Source organism: Pogonomyrmex barbatus, unplaced genomic scaffold (genome assembly GCF_055798465.1).
Source record: "Pogonomyrmex barbatus isolate J1 unplaced genomic scaffold, ASM5579846v1 scaffold7, whole genome shotgun sequence".
NCBI lineage: Eukaryota > Metazoa > Arthropoda > Insecta > Hymenoptera > Formicidae > Pogonomyrmex > Pogonomyrmex barbatus.
The window spans coordinates 2194689-2208813 of record NW_028297171.1 but is presented as its reverse complement, the minus strand read 5'-3'; the positions used below and the strand labels follow the sequence as shown (position 1 = coordinate 2208813).

Here is a 14125-nt window from a genome sequence, read left to right as displayed (position 1 = left end):
TCTGATTAGAAAAATAACTTCCAAACTAAGTACTATGACGAATTCTTTTCCGCTTCCACAAGATTACAATTACAGCTGGCTGCCGACGTCGTGAAGAAATCGAGCTCCGGTCTTTGAAAATCCGTACCTGCATCCGTGGACGGCAACGTTCTCCCTTCCACATACCGTTTTGCTGGTGGCTCGGCAGCGAATCGAGTGTTCGCCGACTAGTCGGAGTCAGTTCGTGGCCTAAGTCCGTCTCGTTAGTGTTCTTCGGCACTTTGTCAAATCTCTCTCTCTCTCTCTCTCTCTCTCTCTCTCTCTCTCTCTCTCTCTTTAAATATTTTCTTCGCGGTGCCGAAGAACGTCGTCGTCGCGGCGAGTGCCTTCAAAGTGCTGTTCGATCTTTCTTCCTTGTGGGTGCGTGTGTACGTGTGTGCACGTGTATCGTTTGTTCGAGATGAAACGGATTCGCGACGCTTGGTGAGCTAGTCGGGACCGTCGAGACTCACGGGCCTCGATCGGAGCGATCGGGGGGCCCGAGAGAAGATCGCGGAAACGCGCGGAATGCCGCGTGAGGCGCGCGGCCAGGTGAAATTCGGCCGCGTCGTTGCGGTGTGCGTCATCGGAAGCGATGTAAAGTTCCTCGCGAGCTTGCGCGAATACTATTGTCCTGAGGTAGCCCAAAGATCGGCGAAGAATTCACAGAGGTAAAGGCTCGATAATGATCAACTTGGCCAAGGTTAACGTCCACCTCGAATGGCGAGAAACGTCAGGATAGTTTAAACCAAGTTTAAAACGAATGATTCGGTTAGACCCGGAGTTGAAAAGTTGAATTGTAAACATCCGAGTCACATCCGACAAATCGTCTCTTTCAAAATCGGATCTTTCAAAAGATTCGTATCTTTCATGAAGCTTTACGCGCTCGGAGATTGCCATAAATTCGTCTTGCAACGTACGCAATTTCCGTTTCTACGTTTCTGTGTTTTAAATTAAATGCGCGAAGGTTGGGAGATGATCTTGTCAATCAGACATGACAATTGACATGACGTCGCGAGGAATCTATCTTCGAAATATATCGTGATTACCTCGTCGACGTGCCGTTGACGGGAAACCACTCGACACCTGGTCGCCTTTGTACGTTCCGCAGTCGCGCACGTACGTATGTATGTATGTATGTACGTCGACTCGACGGGAAGGCACGCATATGGCGTGCCGGTTATTTCGCGGGCAAAACAATGCGAGCGAGTTCTGTTGTCGCGCGCAGCTGTTGCAACGGCGAAACAAAATGCAGTTGGCGGTATGTAACGCGTGTCGGAGAAAGTGCATTCTCTATTCACATCGGTCCGCGGAATCTCGGGCGTGACACTGAAGCGTGACGTCATCGGCACCCAAGATCCGCTCTCGTCGCGGTCTCATCGAGGATGCGTCGCGCCACGATTCTACGATATCGAGACTCCGTTTATCCGTTCTTTATCGCTCGTTGCCCGGAGGCGCTTACGCGGCGCATTACTATTAACCTATCGACCGGAGGCTCGGGCCCGGGGCCCGACTTTGCTCCGATCGGCACGGCGGTCGAGATCGGAGGCGGCGGTCTCGTCTCGGTCATGGCGAACACAAAGGCGGATAACTGTATCCCCGATCTGTCTCGAGTCGACTCGTTTGACCTCCAATCGTGTACCTCCAGTCGTTCCGATCGAAAAACCGTTGGTCGACCAACGGAGAAAGTCGCGCGCAGCACACTTTTTCATCGCGCGCGCGTGTTCGGATATCGCGTGGACTCGTCGGTCCGACTCGTGAATTCGTTCGCGATAACGCAAACGTGGAGAGAATCGGAGAATCCAATGCCTTGTCTTCTTCTCGTTGTTGCACGGCGTCGGAGACGAAAAGATAACTCGCTCGTGTTGTGTCACTCGTCTTCCCGCTGCGAACGTGTCGCGACACATCCATCTGACGTTTCCAAGACACATTCGCGCCAGCGTGATTTTTCACGGTCGTTGTTACAACCGACACGCTATTTTCGCGCTGGAGATTGTTGACCGACGTTGACAATTCTCTACAGGCAATTTCATATAAATAGATTTTATCCTAAGATTTTTTAGATTTTTAACTGAGAGAGAAGCTTTTAGGATTTGTGAGTAAAACGGAGAAGAAAACTGAGGAAAAAACTTCTTCAGTTCTCTTTCGAATCGTATTGCATTAAATTCGAAAAAAATAGGCTTGATTCATTTTAAACATTTACTTTTTTGGTCTGGCCTCTAAAGTAAATCTTACGTGATGAAAACGTACACGATGAAAATATTTAAAACTAAAATAATTTAGATTATTTTATGTTTTATTTTACGTTTTATTGTACGCTTTATTTTATCCTTTAAATTTGTAAATCTCTTCAATTATTTAATATAGTATGCCACAAATGATTTGTAATATATTAACGAATATAATTATTTTTTAAAAAAATAATATCAAGTTCATGTGTCCCTAATTATTTTCTGTACAAAAAATTTATTTTATTTTAAATATCTCCAGTAAATATCTCTATCCGTAAATGAATTGTTTTATTATTTCTACAAAAGATTTGATATCAAAAACTGATGCCAATTTTTAATTTTAATTAAAATAAGAGAAAAAAGTATTATAAAAGTAAAAAGATTTTATTATAGAAAAATAGTCAGAAAAATTCAATATAATTATTATATTTAAGTATTCCATAAAAATATAAAAAATTCAGTTGTATAAAGTAGTATTAAATTATATAAAAGATTTGATATCACAAATTAATGCCAACTTGTAATTATCAGTACAATTTAATATAATTATTTGTATCTGTATACTAAATTAAAAAAGTTACTACCACTATGCTAACTTGTAATTGGCAGTTAAATTTAATTTAATTATCCTCATAACCGTATATGAAAAATTTTACGAGAACTTAATTTCACAAATTTTATTGCTCAATGGATATAATTTTTTTGATATACAAAAACTTGGCGCGTCTGAGTCACATTAAAACTATTTTTAATAATTATCAAACAATAATGTAATAAATGAATGTAATAACAGTTTATTAGACTAAACGTTGAATAAATTTTAATATCTTTTGTTTACATAATTTGTTATATATATTTGTTGTATATATTATTATATTGTGTGTGTGTGTGTGTGTGTGTGTGTGTGTGTGTGTGTGTGTGTGTGTGTGTGTGTGTGTGTATATATATATATATATATATATATATTGTACTTGTACATACATATTATTTATTAAATTTACATTTCTTTTCAAATATGTAAAACGTTTCTATAGATTTTGAAGATTATACTCAAAATTTATACTTTTAATGATAAAGATGAAATAATTGTTTCTGAATTTTTACATGCAGAATAATGATCTTCGCATTTGTAGCTGTTTGTTTTATTTTTGCTTACTCTACTTCGCGTACGCATTTATGAGATCGTTTCGCGAGATTCTTCTAGTATTGTTTGTCTCTCTCAGAGCCAAGAATGTATAATTTATGGCGATGGCTAGCGGCCTGAGAAAGTCGCGTCTCGATGACTCGGTAACCTTGTAATCGGCTGGTCCGGCAAGCTTCTTAAGGGAATTTCACAGAAGGATCCTCCGTGCAGGATCCCTCCCGTTAGCGTTCTCCTCCAGCGAGCGCAGGTATTTCAGGTTCGCGTGATTATTTCGCTTCCCTGCACCGTGAGGAATGCAAGACTTGACACGAGGAAGACCAATTCCGGAAATTTTGAGGATTATAAAGATATATGTGACGAAATTAATCACATCTTTGGAGACATCTCTCCGCGTTTGGAGTTAAAATATAAATTGTATCAAAATAAGAAAGAACAGACTGTTGTAAAATAAAAAGTTGTGATTGGCGAAAAAAAAAAACCAAAATTACAAAATACAATTTTTGAGATGAATCCTATCGAGGATCCCACACGATGTGATTTTAATCCGCTCTAAAAATCACGCTCGCTCGCTTGCTCGCTTGCTCGCTCGTTAATTAGCGGAAACACAGTCTCGTTCTCTGGCGCGATTAACATCTCGCGTTTTAATTAGCTACGGCCGCGCCTTATCGGTTTAAAAGGCACCGAATATCGGCATGTTATCTGCCGAGGGACGCCTGGTAACGTTCCAGTCAATGTATCGTATCCGCAACCCCGCAAAGCGAGAAAGGTGGATACAACATAGTGCATCCAGCTGCGAATAAACCACGCGTAATTGCCGCTTGCACTTTAGCCGCATCGCCGTTAGATCGCCCGCCCGTTCGAGAACAACGTTAAATGGACTAGCGGAAAGTGCCGCTTTGCGGCTTCCTTTTCTGGCAGGACAAGTTTGCCGCACATAGAAACGGAAATCTGAGATCGTAAATTTTCGCAAATTCTCTCTCGGAAGCTGAAATATAGAAAAATAACAGGAAAAATAAAATCTAAATAATTCAATAAATTTTGAATATAAATTTTTCTTTTTTTTTGCTCCTTTGTTCTTTAGCGATCTTTTAATTTCAATCTATCTATCTGATCATTCATTGACATAGATTCAGTTTGCGAAAACTGACATCCGTGAATATTTTGTCAATGAAAAAATATAAGTAAAAATAAATAATATATAAGCTAACATTACACATAATCTGAATATCATCCTTGAGCATTTGCATTAACTTTCAAATATTAATTTATCTTCACCTTCCATTTAAATCGTCATTTAGACCATCGCCATAATCACCAAAGACTCTCTTAATTAACTGACATTGCAATAATAATGCGATTCGCTGCACGTCATCGTGTATGACTCCAAATGCAAATATCCTGCTCATCCTTGGACGGTCAATGCGTCAAGTTGAAAATTGTTTACTTAACAATAGATCGCCGTCGTCGCAGTTCTATCGCGCGAAACGTGATTTACCGGTTCTTCGATGGCCGGGTTAGATCCTTCCGGTCCTGGACCGGAACAAGTTCGGTATCAAACCGTCCCCCTTTCTCCCTTCCTCCTCCTCCTCTGCATCTGGACGCGAACGTCTCTTTTTCTCGAGTCAGTTCAATTCAACCAAAGACTCCTCATCTTTCATGCGCGTGAAGCAAGGCCGGCTGTTGTTCCTCGATTTTACTCAGACTCAGGCGGCATTCATTCTTTAGTCCGCATATACCGTACTTGCACGATGAATACCTATCCTGTTCGCATTGTAACGCAGTGTAACGCAAACCGTTTATCACGACACATAGGAATTTGGAGAATCTCTAAGAGGTTTTATATATAAAGATATCCTATTTTCATTCTATATTAATTCTATATTAATCTGATAATAATTTAATTTAGAATTTCTTAATTTCTTAATTTCTCAATTTAGGATAGAAACATTTCATTCTAATATTTTTGTAAAGAAAAGCTCGAGTTTAGATTGATTGGAGAATATTAAGAAAATTAAGATTCGATTTCGTGGCAATAGTCTTTAATATACTCGAAGACATACTTTAGATGTCGCGGCGCGCATATATTTGTATGTGAGATATATTTTCCCATTAAAATTTTTTGTGTTTTTAAGATGGAGACCGAGGTTCGGACGCTCAAGCAGGAACTGGCGCGCACTCAGGACGCCCTGAAGACCGCCACGAAGAGATGCCGGGAACTGGTGAGAGAATTAGATCACCGTATCGCCGGTCACGAATCCGAGAGAATTCTGCGGGATCAGCAGCTTTCGAGGATATTGCGGGCATTATTATTCCTAGAGGCACGCCTTAAGCAGGAGCAGAAATCGATCAGGCAGATGCTCTGCGAGAAGGATAATGTCATTAGGAACCAGCAGTTGGAGATCGCGATGCTCAGGCGATACACAAAGAACTATATTAAGAGCAAACGCGATCAAACGATGCCGGTAGCTGATGTTGAGATCAACACCAATATTGACAAGAATCTGCAGAAGGATTTCGGCAGTTTGCAAGTAATTTAAAACAATACCCAATATTAATTAGCCTATATGCTACAAAGGATAGTTCTTAATTAAAAAAAAAAAAAAAAAAAATAGGGAATGATTAATATAAGATATAAAATTGAATTCTATATTCCTCTTTTCTGTATTTTCTAAATTCAGACTTATCGAACTAATCGCTTTCAGAGAAACACGCTGCAGGAGAACGGTATCGGCAAAGAGATCGCGAGTCTGAAGTGCGAGATAATCACGCGGCTAAATCCGACATCGTCCGGCATTTTGGATGAGTTGGACCGCAACAGCGTGAAGAAAACACATAGTTTTGCCGGCAGCGATATCTCAAAAGCCAGTCTGACCAGCAGCGAGAATACGGACGCGTCCATCATCACGACAACGACGGAGGGTAGTCCTTCGCTGCTCAGTACAGAAGGGTTTTGCGAGGGTGAGAGTACGGATGTGTCACCTGGTTCAACTTTAAATAAATGCTCGAATAGGTGCACTCCAACAATAGTGACTGACAGCGAAAACGAGACGACGATGATTCTGGATGAGGACGAGGATGTAACGGAAGAGAGTGGAATGACGATGGTCTTTACGAAACGGAGGACATTTTTTGATAGGATAAATGGTCAGAAAACGTCGTCTAAGAATCCTGATATGATCGAGATGGTCGGTATCGCGAGAACAGAAAGCAAGGATGACGGGATGGATTGTAACTTCGTCTCTGAGGATGAGGAGCAGGATAACATCAAGATGGGAACAAGGATAAATCATCAAGATGGAAACAAAGAGGAACCGATCTACATCAACGCCTGCAACGAGGTGAACGAAAAAAATCTGCAGCGAACGGAGCAGTCAAGGATAAAAGATGATTATAGCAATAATAACGATATGTACGTCGCAAACAATCGTTTTCTTCGTCAGAACTTTAAATATTCAATTATGTTGCTTTTTTTTCTGTTACATTCTTTTATTCTCTAAAAACAGTCCTCTCGATTTCTTTTTCGCAGTGAGGCGAAGATCGAGACGTCTGAGTTAACAGTGGAGGACACCAGTGGAAATTGGTACAGCGACCCCGATGAGGACCGACTAAACGACGATGTATTTAGACACAGCACGTATCGGCCAAATAGTAATCATAACTCTGTATTGGAGTGTGTAAATCAGATCCTGCTACAGGATATGGAAGAGGAGGAGAATTCTGTGTTGTCAGTGCCGCGTCGGTTCAAACATCGTGGCAGAATCGTGCATTTCCAGCCAGCCAGATTGTCCGACATCGAATCGGTAGGTTCGGAGATGGAGAGAAAGAATTCTGAAGAGTCTGTCACGGATAATAAGGATTCATCGAGGGAAGAAGAGATCACGGAGAATATGTCTGAGGACGAGTTCGGCATGAGAATCGTTCAAAAAGAATCAGATAACGGTTCCAAGGACTCCAAAGCGATCCCGCTAGTCATCATCGAACCTAAAATCGATGTTGAAGAAACAAAGGAAACCTTGATAAAATCTCAAGTGAGTAATCCTTCTTTAAAGATGGAGAGAATCGAAGAAAAGACTTGCCTGCAAATGTCCACCAGAGGTTTAACTATTGCTAAAAATCTGGATTACGAGGATATAGAATCGCTGCCGGAAATAACAACGACGTCACCAACGCCACCCAGGACGCCACCAGCGTTACCACCAAAGCCGCAATTCCGCAACAACACGCTAATTTTGAAGAAGATTCCAAGTCCATCGTTCCTGATTGATGAAAAAAGACAACAAGATCCGGGTAACGCGGATTCTACAAAAAAAAGCATTCTGGGTCTAGTGTCCTCTTCGTCATCGAAAACGGCGAGAAGTTTGAACCTGGAGGAAGCAAAAAATTCGACTAGAAGCTCGGCGAGGGAAGCAAAAAATCGCGAAGAGGGTGGGTTTTGGAAAAATAGGTTCAATCACGTGCGCTCATCTTTCCAAGTAAGGCAAAAGGAATCGGATCAGGCAAAAAGCGCGGCCAGGGTGACGAATATCGTTCGGCATTTCGAAGAGTTCAAGATTGGCGATCCCGAGGAGCAAACGAAGGACAGAAATCGCCCGAAGGATCGCTATGCCGAACTCGAACATGTAAGATTTTTTATCGAAAGTGCATATTTTAAGAAAGCTATATTATTTCGAAAATGAAAAATTTTTTTTCTTGTCATAGGAATTCGATATTCGGCAGAACTTTGAGGAATTTAATCTAGACGAATGCGATCTGTCGGATGATCCCGATCGGCCCGAAGGTGATGGGTCTGAGAGACTTGGCCATGCCGGACTTAATAATATCGGCCAGAATGAGAACAGTATTGCCAAAGACAACAACAATATTTCTACTGTCGATAACGGTATCAATAACAGCAACAACAATGACAATGTCAACGGTGAAATTGGAAATAGCGGATACGATCACTTCTTGGAAGCAACTGGCCTTAGCAACAAATCAATTCTAACACCCTCAAGATTGCTGAGCAATCACAAGAGCATGCTGAAACCGAAGGATGTGAAGTATAAAAGCAGAATCAAAGCTACAGCGGTGTTGGAGAGGCACGGGATACAGACGACTCCAGCCGGCGGTACAACGACGCACGTCAGACACTGGACTGGACCGTTTGTCTGACGTTTGGCTAATTTTTTGCCGGCTGGAAAAAATATCTTTCGCTCTGCCATATCGGCTGATAACTCGCCGGTAAAGACGAATTTTAAAAAGTTCTGATTCTTTAATTCGCTGACAAATTAATTAAATAAACATATTTGGGTATTGCATTTGTATATAGCGAGGCTATCATTCTTAAAATGCAAATTGAATTTTAATAATAATCGATTAGGAACAAAAAATTTTTCATGAAGATACGAGTGAAAAGATAACTTTGCTTCCTTATTATGTTTTATGATGTGTTGTATGTAATTGAAATAAAGAAACGAAGTTATTTTTTCGCGTATCTCTTTCTTCATAAAAAATTCTTTCCTGTTTCTTTATATATGAATGATGTTATTTTGTTTATAAAAGATACACGAGTCGCACTAGATTTTGAAGTTGCACTTCTAGTTAATTTATTTCATTAATCTTTTCTTGAAAAGATGTTTATAACATGTTGATCTAACTATTCTTGCTGTGAAATTGTTTATTAGTCTTTATATGATACATATGTAAAAAAATATAACTTGTCTCGACTTTTGGTATATTTTAATTTATAAAATATTGTAGAAAGAACTTTCTCTATTTTTATTATCTCTTATACTTTTAATCATTTAATGAATAATGGAACATACGTTGGTTTGGATCGATGTTATTTTTTATTAAATTATTATTAATATACAAATTTCTATTTTAAATTACAATTCGTGTACAAGATGTGATGCAATTAAATGGAAATTTATGCAAGGTACGAATTTAAAATAAATAAAATGATAAGTTCAAATGGAGATTTAAAATTAAATATCACGATTGTCGATATCGAAAAATTACATTCTTTTGTCTCATTATATGTATTATACACAATCATATATATATTTTCAAACAAAATATATATATATATATATACATATACACGAAGGACAAAAGATATACTAATACTTTATTGCAGATAAAGAAAAGAAGCAGCATTTTGGGAAAAAAATTATACGATAAACATATTAATCTCTACGTAAAAAGATAGTCGTGTCAAAAAGACATAAAGGATAAGAGGAACAATAAAGTTAAATGGCTTCTGTAGCATGCATTCTTACCACGCATTTGAGTTGTTGCATTAAGCGATAAATATACGGCGAGAATGCTTCTCTCAACGGTATTATGCATTTGTTCGTTTAACAGCGTAAATATGTGATATTGAGATACGTACAACAACTCACATTATGATACAAAATTGTGTGTACTTACATATATTTTACATATATAATCTCTATTATCTATTAAAAAATAATGCAAGTCTATAAAAATATGACAACGTTATCACTGGTATCAAAAATCTAAACGTAGGGCGGAAAAAGAAACGCGTACACCGAATAAGTTCTTTTTTTTATCTTATTTCTTCTTACATAGTACACCCCCATTTTAAACGTCGGGCTTCATTCTCTCGCGGATTAGTAGAAATCACTCGTTCAGGCACTCCATTTACACTTGTTGGCTAATATTATGTCGAATATAAACGCGGATCATAAGTATAGCAGCAAGATTTCTCGCAAATTTGCAAAAGATTACTTTTGGCACACTGTTGTCTTTCAGGTTTCTCTCTCCGCACGAAAATCATAGAAAAACTGCAATGATATACTATGTTAGTTATTTATCGTCAAAAAATTCGCTGGAAAAAAAAAGATTTACGTACCTCTCTATCCAAGTCTTTCTGTGTCCACACCTTGATAACAGGAAGTTTGTTCTGAGACAAGAAAAATATCGTTACATTGTAAAATTAAATATATATTAATCGTTTGGATTTACGAATTTAAAATTATTACTTACATTGGCAGAATCAAGATGATTAGTAGTAAGACGAGGATTAAGCACAAACGGGACTCCATCGAGATCGGACGATCCCGGAAGTGTACCGTAAATGGGTGTGGATGCGACGGCTGGTGGTGTGGATATGGGCGGTTGGGGCGCGGGCCTTGTGGGCCTGATCCTTGCGTTGGGACTCAGGACTTCGTAATCTCGATCGCCGAGGTCGTCGTCTTTGTTAGCTGTGTTACTGATATGCGGATAAATCCCGTTGACTTGTGATTTTGGTGAAAACTTTGGTTTCGGGGGCCTCTCCGGGGCTCGTTTGTAAGAGATTCCGTTCGAAGGATTTGGGGAAGAACTCTGTAGTAAGCTGGAAGTGCATAAAATATTCATTTATAATCGATTGCCTTGTGTGATGCTAACGAAAGTAACTCACTCTATATTAACATACGACTGTGAATCCGCGTTTATGATATCTACTGTTTTGTAGCACACACGAACACCATTTATGATACTGAAAGAGAAGAAAGAAGATATATGTTGCAATTAAAATATTTAGGTTATCGCGTTTATTTGTAATTATAAAAATTATAAAAATATAAATATAAATAGAAAATAAAAATGTAAACAGAACTCATAAAGTCAACCTAGTAGTTCGAAGAGCGCGCGAAAAATCAAATTAGATCTCTGTTACTTACCCAGCGGCGGAAAAGCCAATAGGAGCCAATTTAGAATCCTTGTGAATTATCCTGCTGCATATAATTATATCCGTGACTGCTTTCACACATAGATCCTTATTCCTAATTTTGTAGCATACTTGTTTTTTCCGCCATGCTTTCTGTCCTGTAAAATACGTTCATCACAATTCATTTATAAAGATTTGTAGATTCGCAGATGGCAGGCATTACTGTCGAATAAAGAGGCTCACTCGAGTCCACGGTATAGGAGATCATGCTGTATCCTTCCGGTGGAGTATCTCGCTCGTTAATCACCACGATGTCCTCGACCACGCAGTCAGGCTGACCCTCAGTCTTCGAGAAGCAAATGTATCTACCCTTTTTCTTGATGAACAGCCCACTTTCCCTCCACAGATCGGCGTCGGTGTCCTGGTCGTAGGTTCTCGATACCTTAACGAGATATATATATATCAATTATTTCCGATCGTTGCGAGAGAGAAAGAGAAAAAAAGATCGCGTAAATTGAGCTAGTATTAATGTTAGTAGTATTAATGTTAGCTAGTATTAATCATCCATACCACTGTGAAGTTCGGTGGACACTTGTCTATGTCTTCCACGACACTAATGGCAGTTATTGGCCTGTCATCTGGCAACACGGCTGACACCTGATGAACCAACATCTTGCAGCTGGTCTTCTTTGACATCGCTGCGATTTCGGATACCTAATTAATTCGGGATTTTCGATTAAAAGGATTACTCACGTTTTCCCAATATAATTAAAGAAGTGCCTGAGAATTTATTAAATATTAAATTAAAAATATTAAATATTAATATTCCTTGAATATTCGCATATTGCGAATCAGTCATATTAAAGGAGACAAGGGCTTATCATTGATAATCATTGTCATTCTAGTGAACATTGTCCGAGTGGTGATCGTGAGGGAATTCATGTCCCATTCTATTCGAGGCGATCATGTCCGAGTGTTTGCTAATGTGAGATTAGATAACGCATGTACAATCGAGCATTATCGTTACAATCGCTGAAGATAAGCGAAGCAAATCGAGAAAGAGCGCAAAGGCGGCAATTGGCCGCATGAATAGCATAAAAGCGCCAATCGTTCCAAAAATACCAACGAGTGACCGACATTCTCCGCTCGACGAGACTTTTCTACGAGGCGTGAGAGGCGATCGAGCATGAAATTCTGATAATCTGATGCGACCGATCGAATCTCTCTGCACGATTACCCATAATTTTTCGATGCGTGTTCGATGCGTGCCATAATGAACTCTGAGAATAACGAACTCTGAAAAATTCTCATCTTGAGGCCACTAGTGACGATCCATTTTGATCGAGATATCTTGATCGATATTATTCTGAATTAGCGCGATTAAAAATCAGTATTCCTTCATTTTACAATAATACATTCAATTGCGCCACAGAGATGTCTCGAAAGATTTCATCCTAAGCTCAAAAATCCTGCCAGCTGATCGAGTTTCGATGCAGTGAGATCTAAGATACAGATTGACAATAGGCGAAATTAAATTAGAAGGAAGGCAGATATGAGGAAAGAAGGAACGGTAAAGTGGTAAAGTGGGATGGCGGCATACGTTTGTGAAGGAATGTGCCGCCGCATTAATAGTTGCGAGCCTCAACGATGGTTCATCCATGGCTCATCCATCGTCGACAGACGATTCGAGAGAGCGGCTACCTCGAGGATAACTGTTTTCTTTCGTAGAAACGAGAATTGACGCGTTTGGCTGCGGACGAAATACATATCGTTTCGTCGATAGTGAAAACATTTCCTCGGATTTCCTCATCATCAGAAAGATTTCGATCGGACGAATTGCGCGATTTTCTGGCTGTTCGGCGCTCAGCTGGCTCGGCTTTTCAAATTAAACCGATGATGTCAGTCGACACTTTTGCATCGATATCTCAGCAAATTCTAATGCGCAGAAATCGAGGTCGATGCAAGGGAGACGTGGACTCGCACGTTGGAACTCGCTTCGTCAGGAAATCTGTGGAGACCAGTCATGTTGTTGCAATACAGACAAAAAAGAGAGAGTGAGATAGATAGAGAGAGGAGGAAGAGGAGGAGGAGGAGGAGGAAACAAGGAACGTGGAATCAGCTTTGCGAGACGCGCAATGACAATGGGAAAATCCGTGAAACTCATCCTTGAGCTGTTGTATAAGATTACTTGTAACTTATTCGGAAGCTCGAAACCGTTGTTCGCACCAAGTATTCATCATCGATGAAATCTTCGGACCCCCGCGACGCCGTCGCCGTCATCGCCTAAATGCGGAGCAAACAGAAAATGAGATATATGCACTTGTTTACGCTGTGTCTCTGATAATACTCGCGTTTAAAGAGACGGAGCTTAAGCTCGGAGTACGTCAGCATCAACGCATGAATGCGACGGCGCTAACGATACGATATTGGATAATATCGTAGGTTATATAATTATAGCAGTAGATAAATAATAGACATTAGAATGTAGCGTAACGAGGAGAAACGCGAAAGGGATTCACGGGAAACCGCCGCAGTGGCCGTTTAAAGGCGTGCTCGAGAAAAGGAGGTCGATAGAAAGATATAAGACAGACAGACAGAAAGCAGACAAGACGGACGGACAAATAAATGGAGTGTGTCGACAAATGTTGTCGGAGACGTCTCTCTCTCTCTCTCTCTCTCTCTCTCTCTCTCTCTCTCTCTCTCTCTCTCTCTCTCTATCCCCCTTTTCGGGGAGTTATATTGGATATGTCATCGGCCGTTCATAGGCGATGTCGTCTCTCGAGAAGCGCTCGACAGAGGCTGACCTTTTCGTGGCGCGGCGTTCTTTACTGCTTTTTCTTTCTTCGTCTTCTCTTCTTCGTCTTCCTCACACGATCATGCACTTCGCGCTGACGCAGCGGTGACTACGACACGACGCGAGAGCGCGGTTCTCTTTGCCGGCGCTCATATTGCGGAGCAAGAGACAAAACGAAATAACGACGGATTAACTGACGACGGACCGTCAGTACCATCACACACTCACCGTCATCCGACGACGACGCGCCTTGCGAAACTACCCGAAAAAGCCCCGAACATTGA

General features: G+C 40.3%; 2 protein-coding genes across 5 annotated transcripts in view; one reads left to right on the top strand and one right to left on the bottom strand.

The window, feature by feature from the left end:
- LOC105433235 (uncharacterized) overlaps positions 1–8866 on the top strand; it is a 35572-nt gene extending 26706 nt beyond the window's left edge. For 2 of the 3 annotated variants that reach the window (XM_089083611.1, XM_089083610.1), the window contains exons 2-5: positions 5526–5921; positions 6096–6802; positions 6920–8012; positions 8092–8866. In XM_089083611.1, coding sequence (XP_088939737.1) covers positions 5526–5921; positions 6096–6802; positions 6920–8012; positions 8092–8544 — 2649 coding nt within the window. In that variant the 3' untranslated portion in view covers positions 8545–8866. Of the gene's footprint in view, positions 1–72; positions 690–5525; positions 5922–6095; positions 6803–6919; positions 8013–8091 lie in introns of those variants that run through there. The other variant, XM_089083612.1, reaches the window with a different exon arrangement.
- A 1064-nt stretch (positions 8867–9930) lies between these two features.
- Positions 9931–14108, bottom strand: Mvb12 (multivesicular body subunit 12-like Mvb12). Of its 2 annotated transcripts, none has more exons than XM_011648421.3 (8): positions 13852–14108; positions 11618–11761; positions 11291–11489; positions 11061–11205; positions 10799–10876; positions 10384–10732; positions 10250–10300; positions 9931–10181 (listed from the first exon to the last, which is right to left on the bottom strand). In XM_011648421.3, exons 2-8 carry the CDS (start codon positions 11741–11743, stop codon positions 10146–10148), a joined length of 984 nt encoding a protein of 327 aa, XP_011646723.2. In that variant the 5' UTR covers positions 11744–11761; positions 13852–14108; the 3' UTR covers positions 9931–10145. The 2 variants fall into 2 exon arrangements, with proteins under 2 accessions (XP_011646723.2, XP_011646724.2); XM_011648422.3 differs by lacking the exon at positions 13852–14108 and adding an exon at positions 13236–13336.
- Between the last annotated feature and the right edge of the window lie 17 nt (positions 14109–14125).

What these genes read in the sequence shown, in the direction of transcription:
- Mvb12 (XM_011648421.3), bottom strand. Translation starts at nt 11,743, where the DNA reads ATGTCAAAGAAGACCAGCTGCAAGATGTTGGTTCATCAGGTGTCAGCC. An exon ending in ATCATCTTGATTCTGCCAAT is followed by an intron (nt 10,301 to 10,383) that starts GTAAGTAATAAT and finishes TTCTTGTCTCAG; the next exon opens with AACAAACTTCCTGTTATCAA. An exon ending in AGAAAGACTTGGATAGAGAG is followed by an intron (nt 10,182 to 10,249) that starts GTACGTAAATCT and finishes ATATCATTGCAG; the next exon opens with TTTTTCTATGATTTTCGTGC.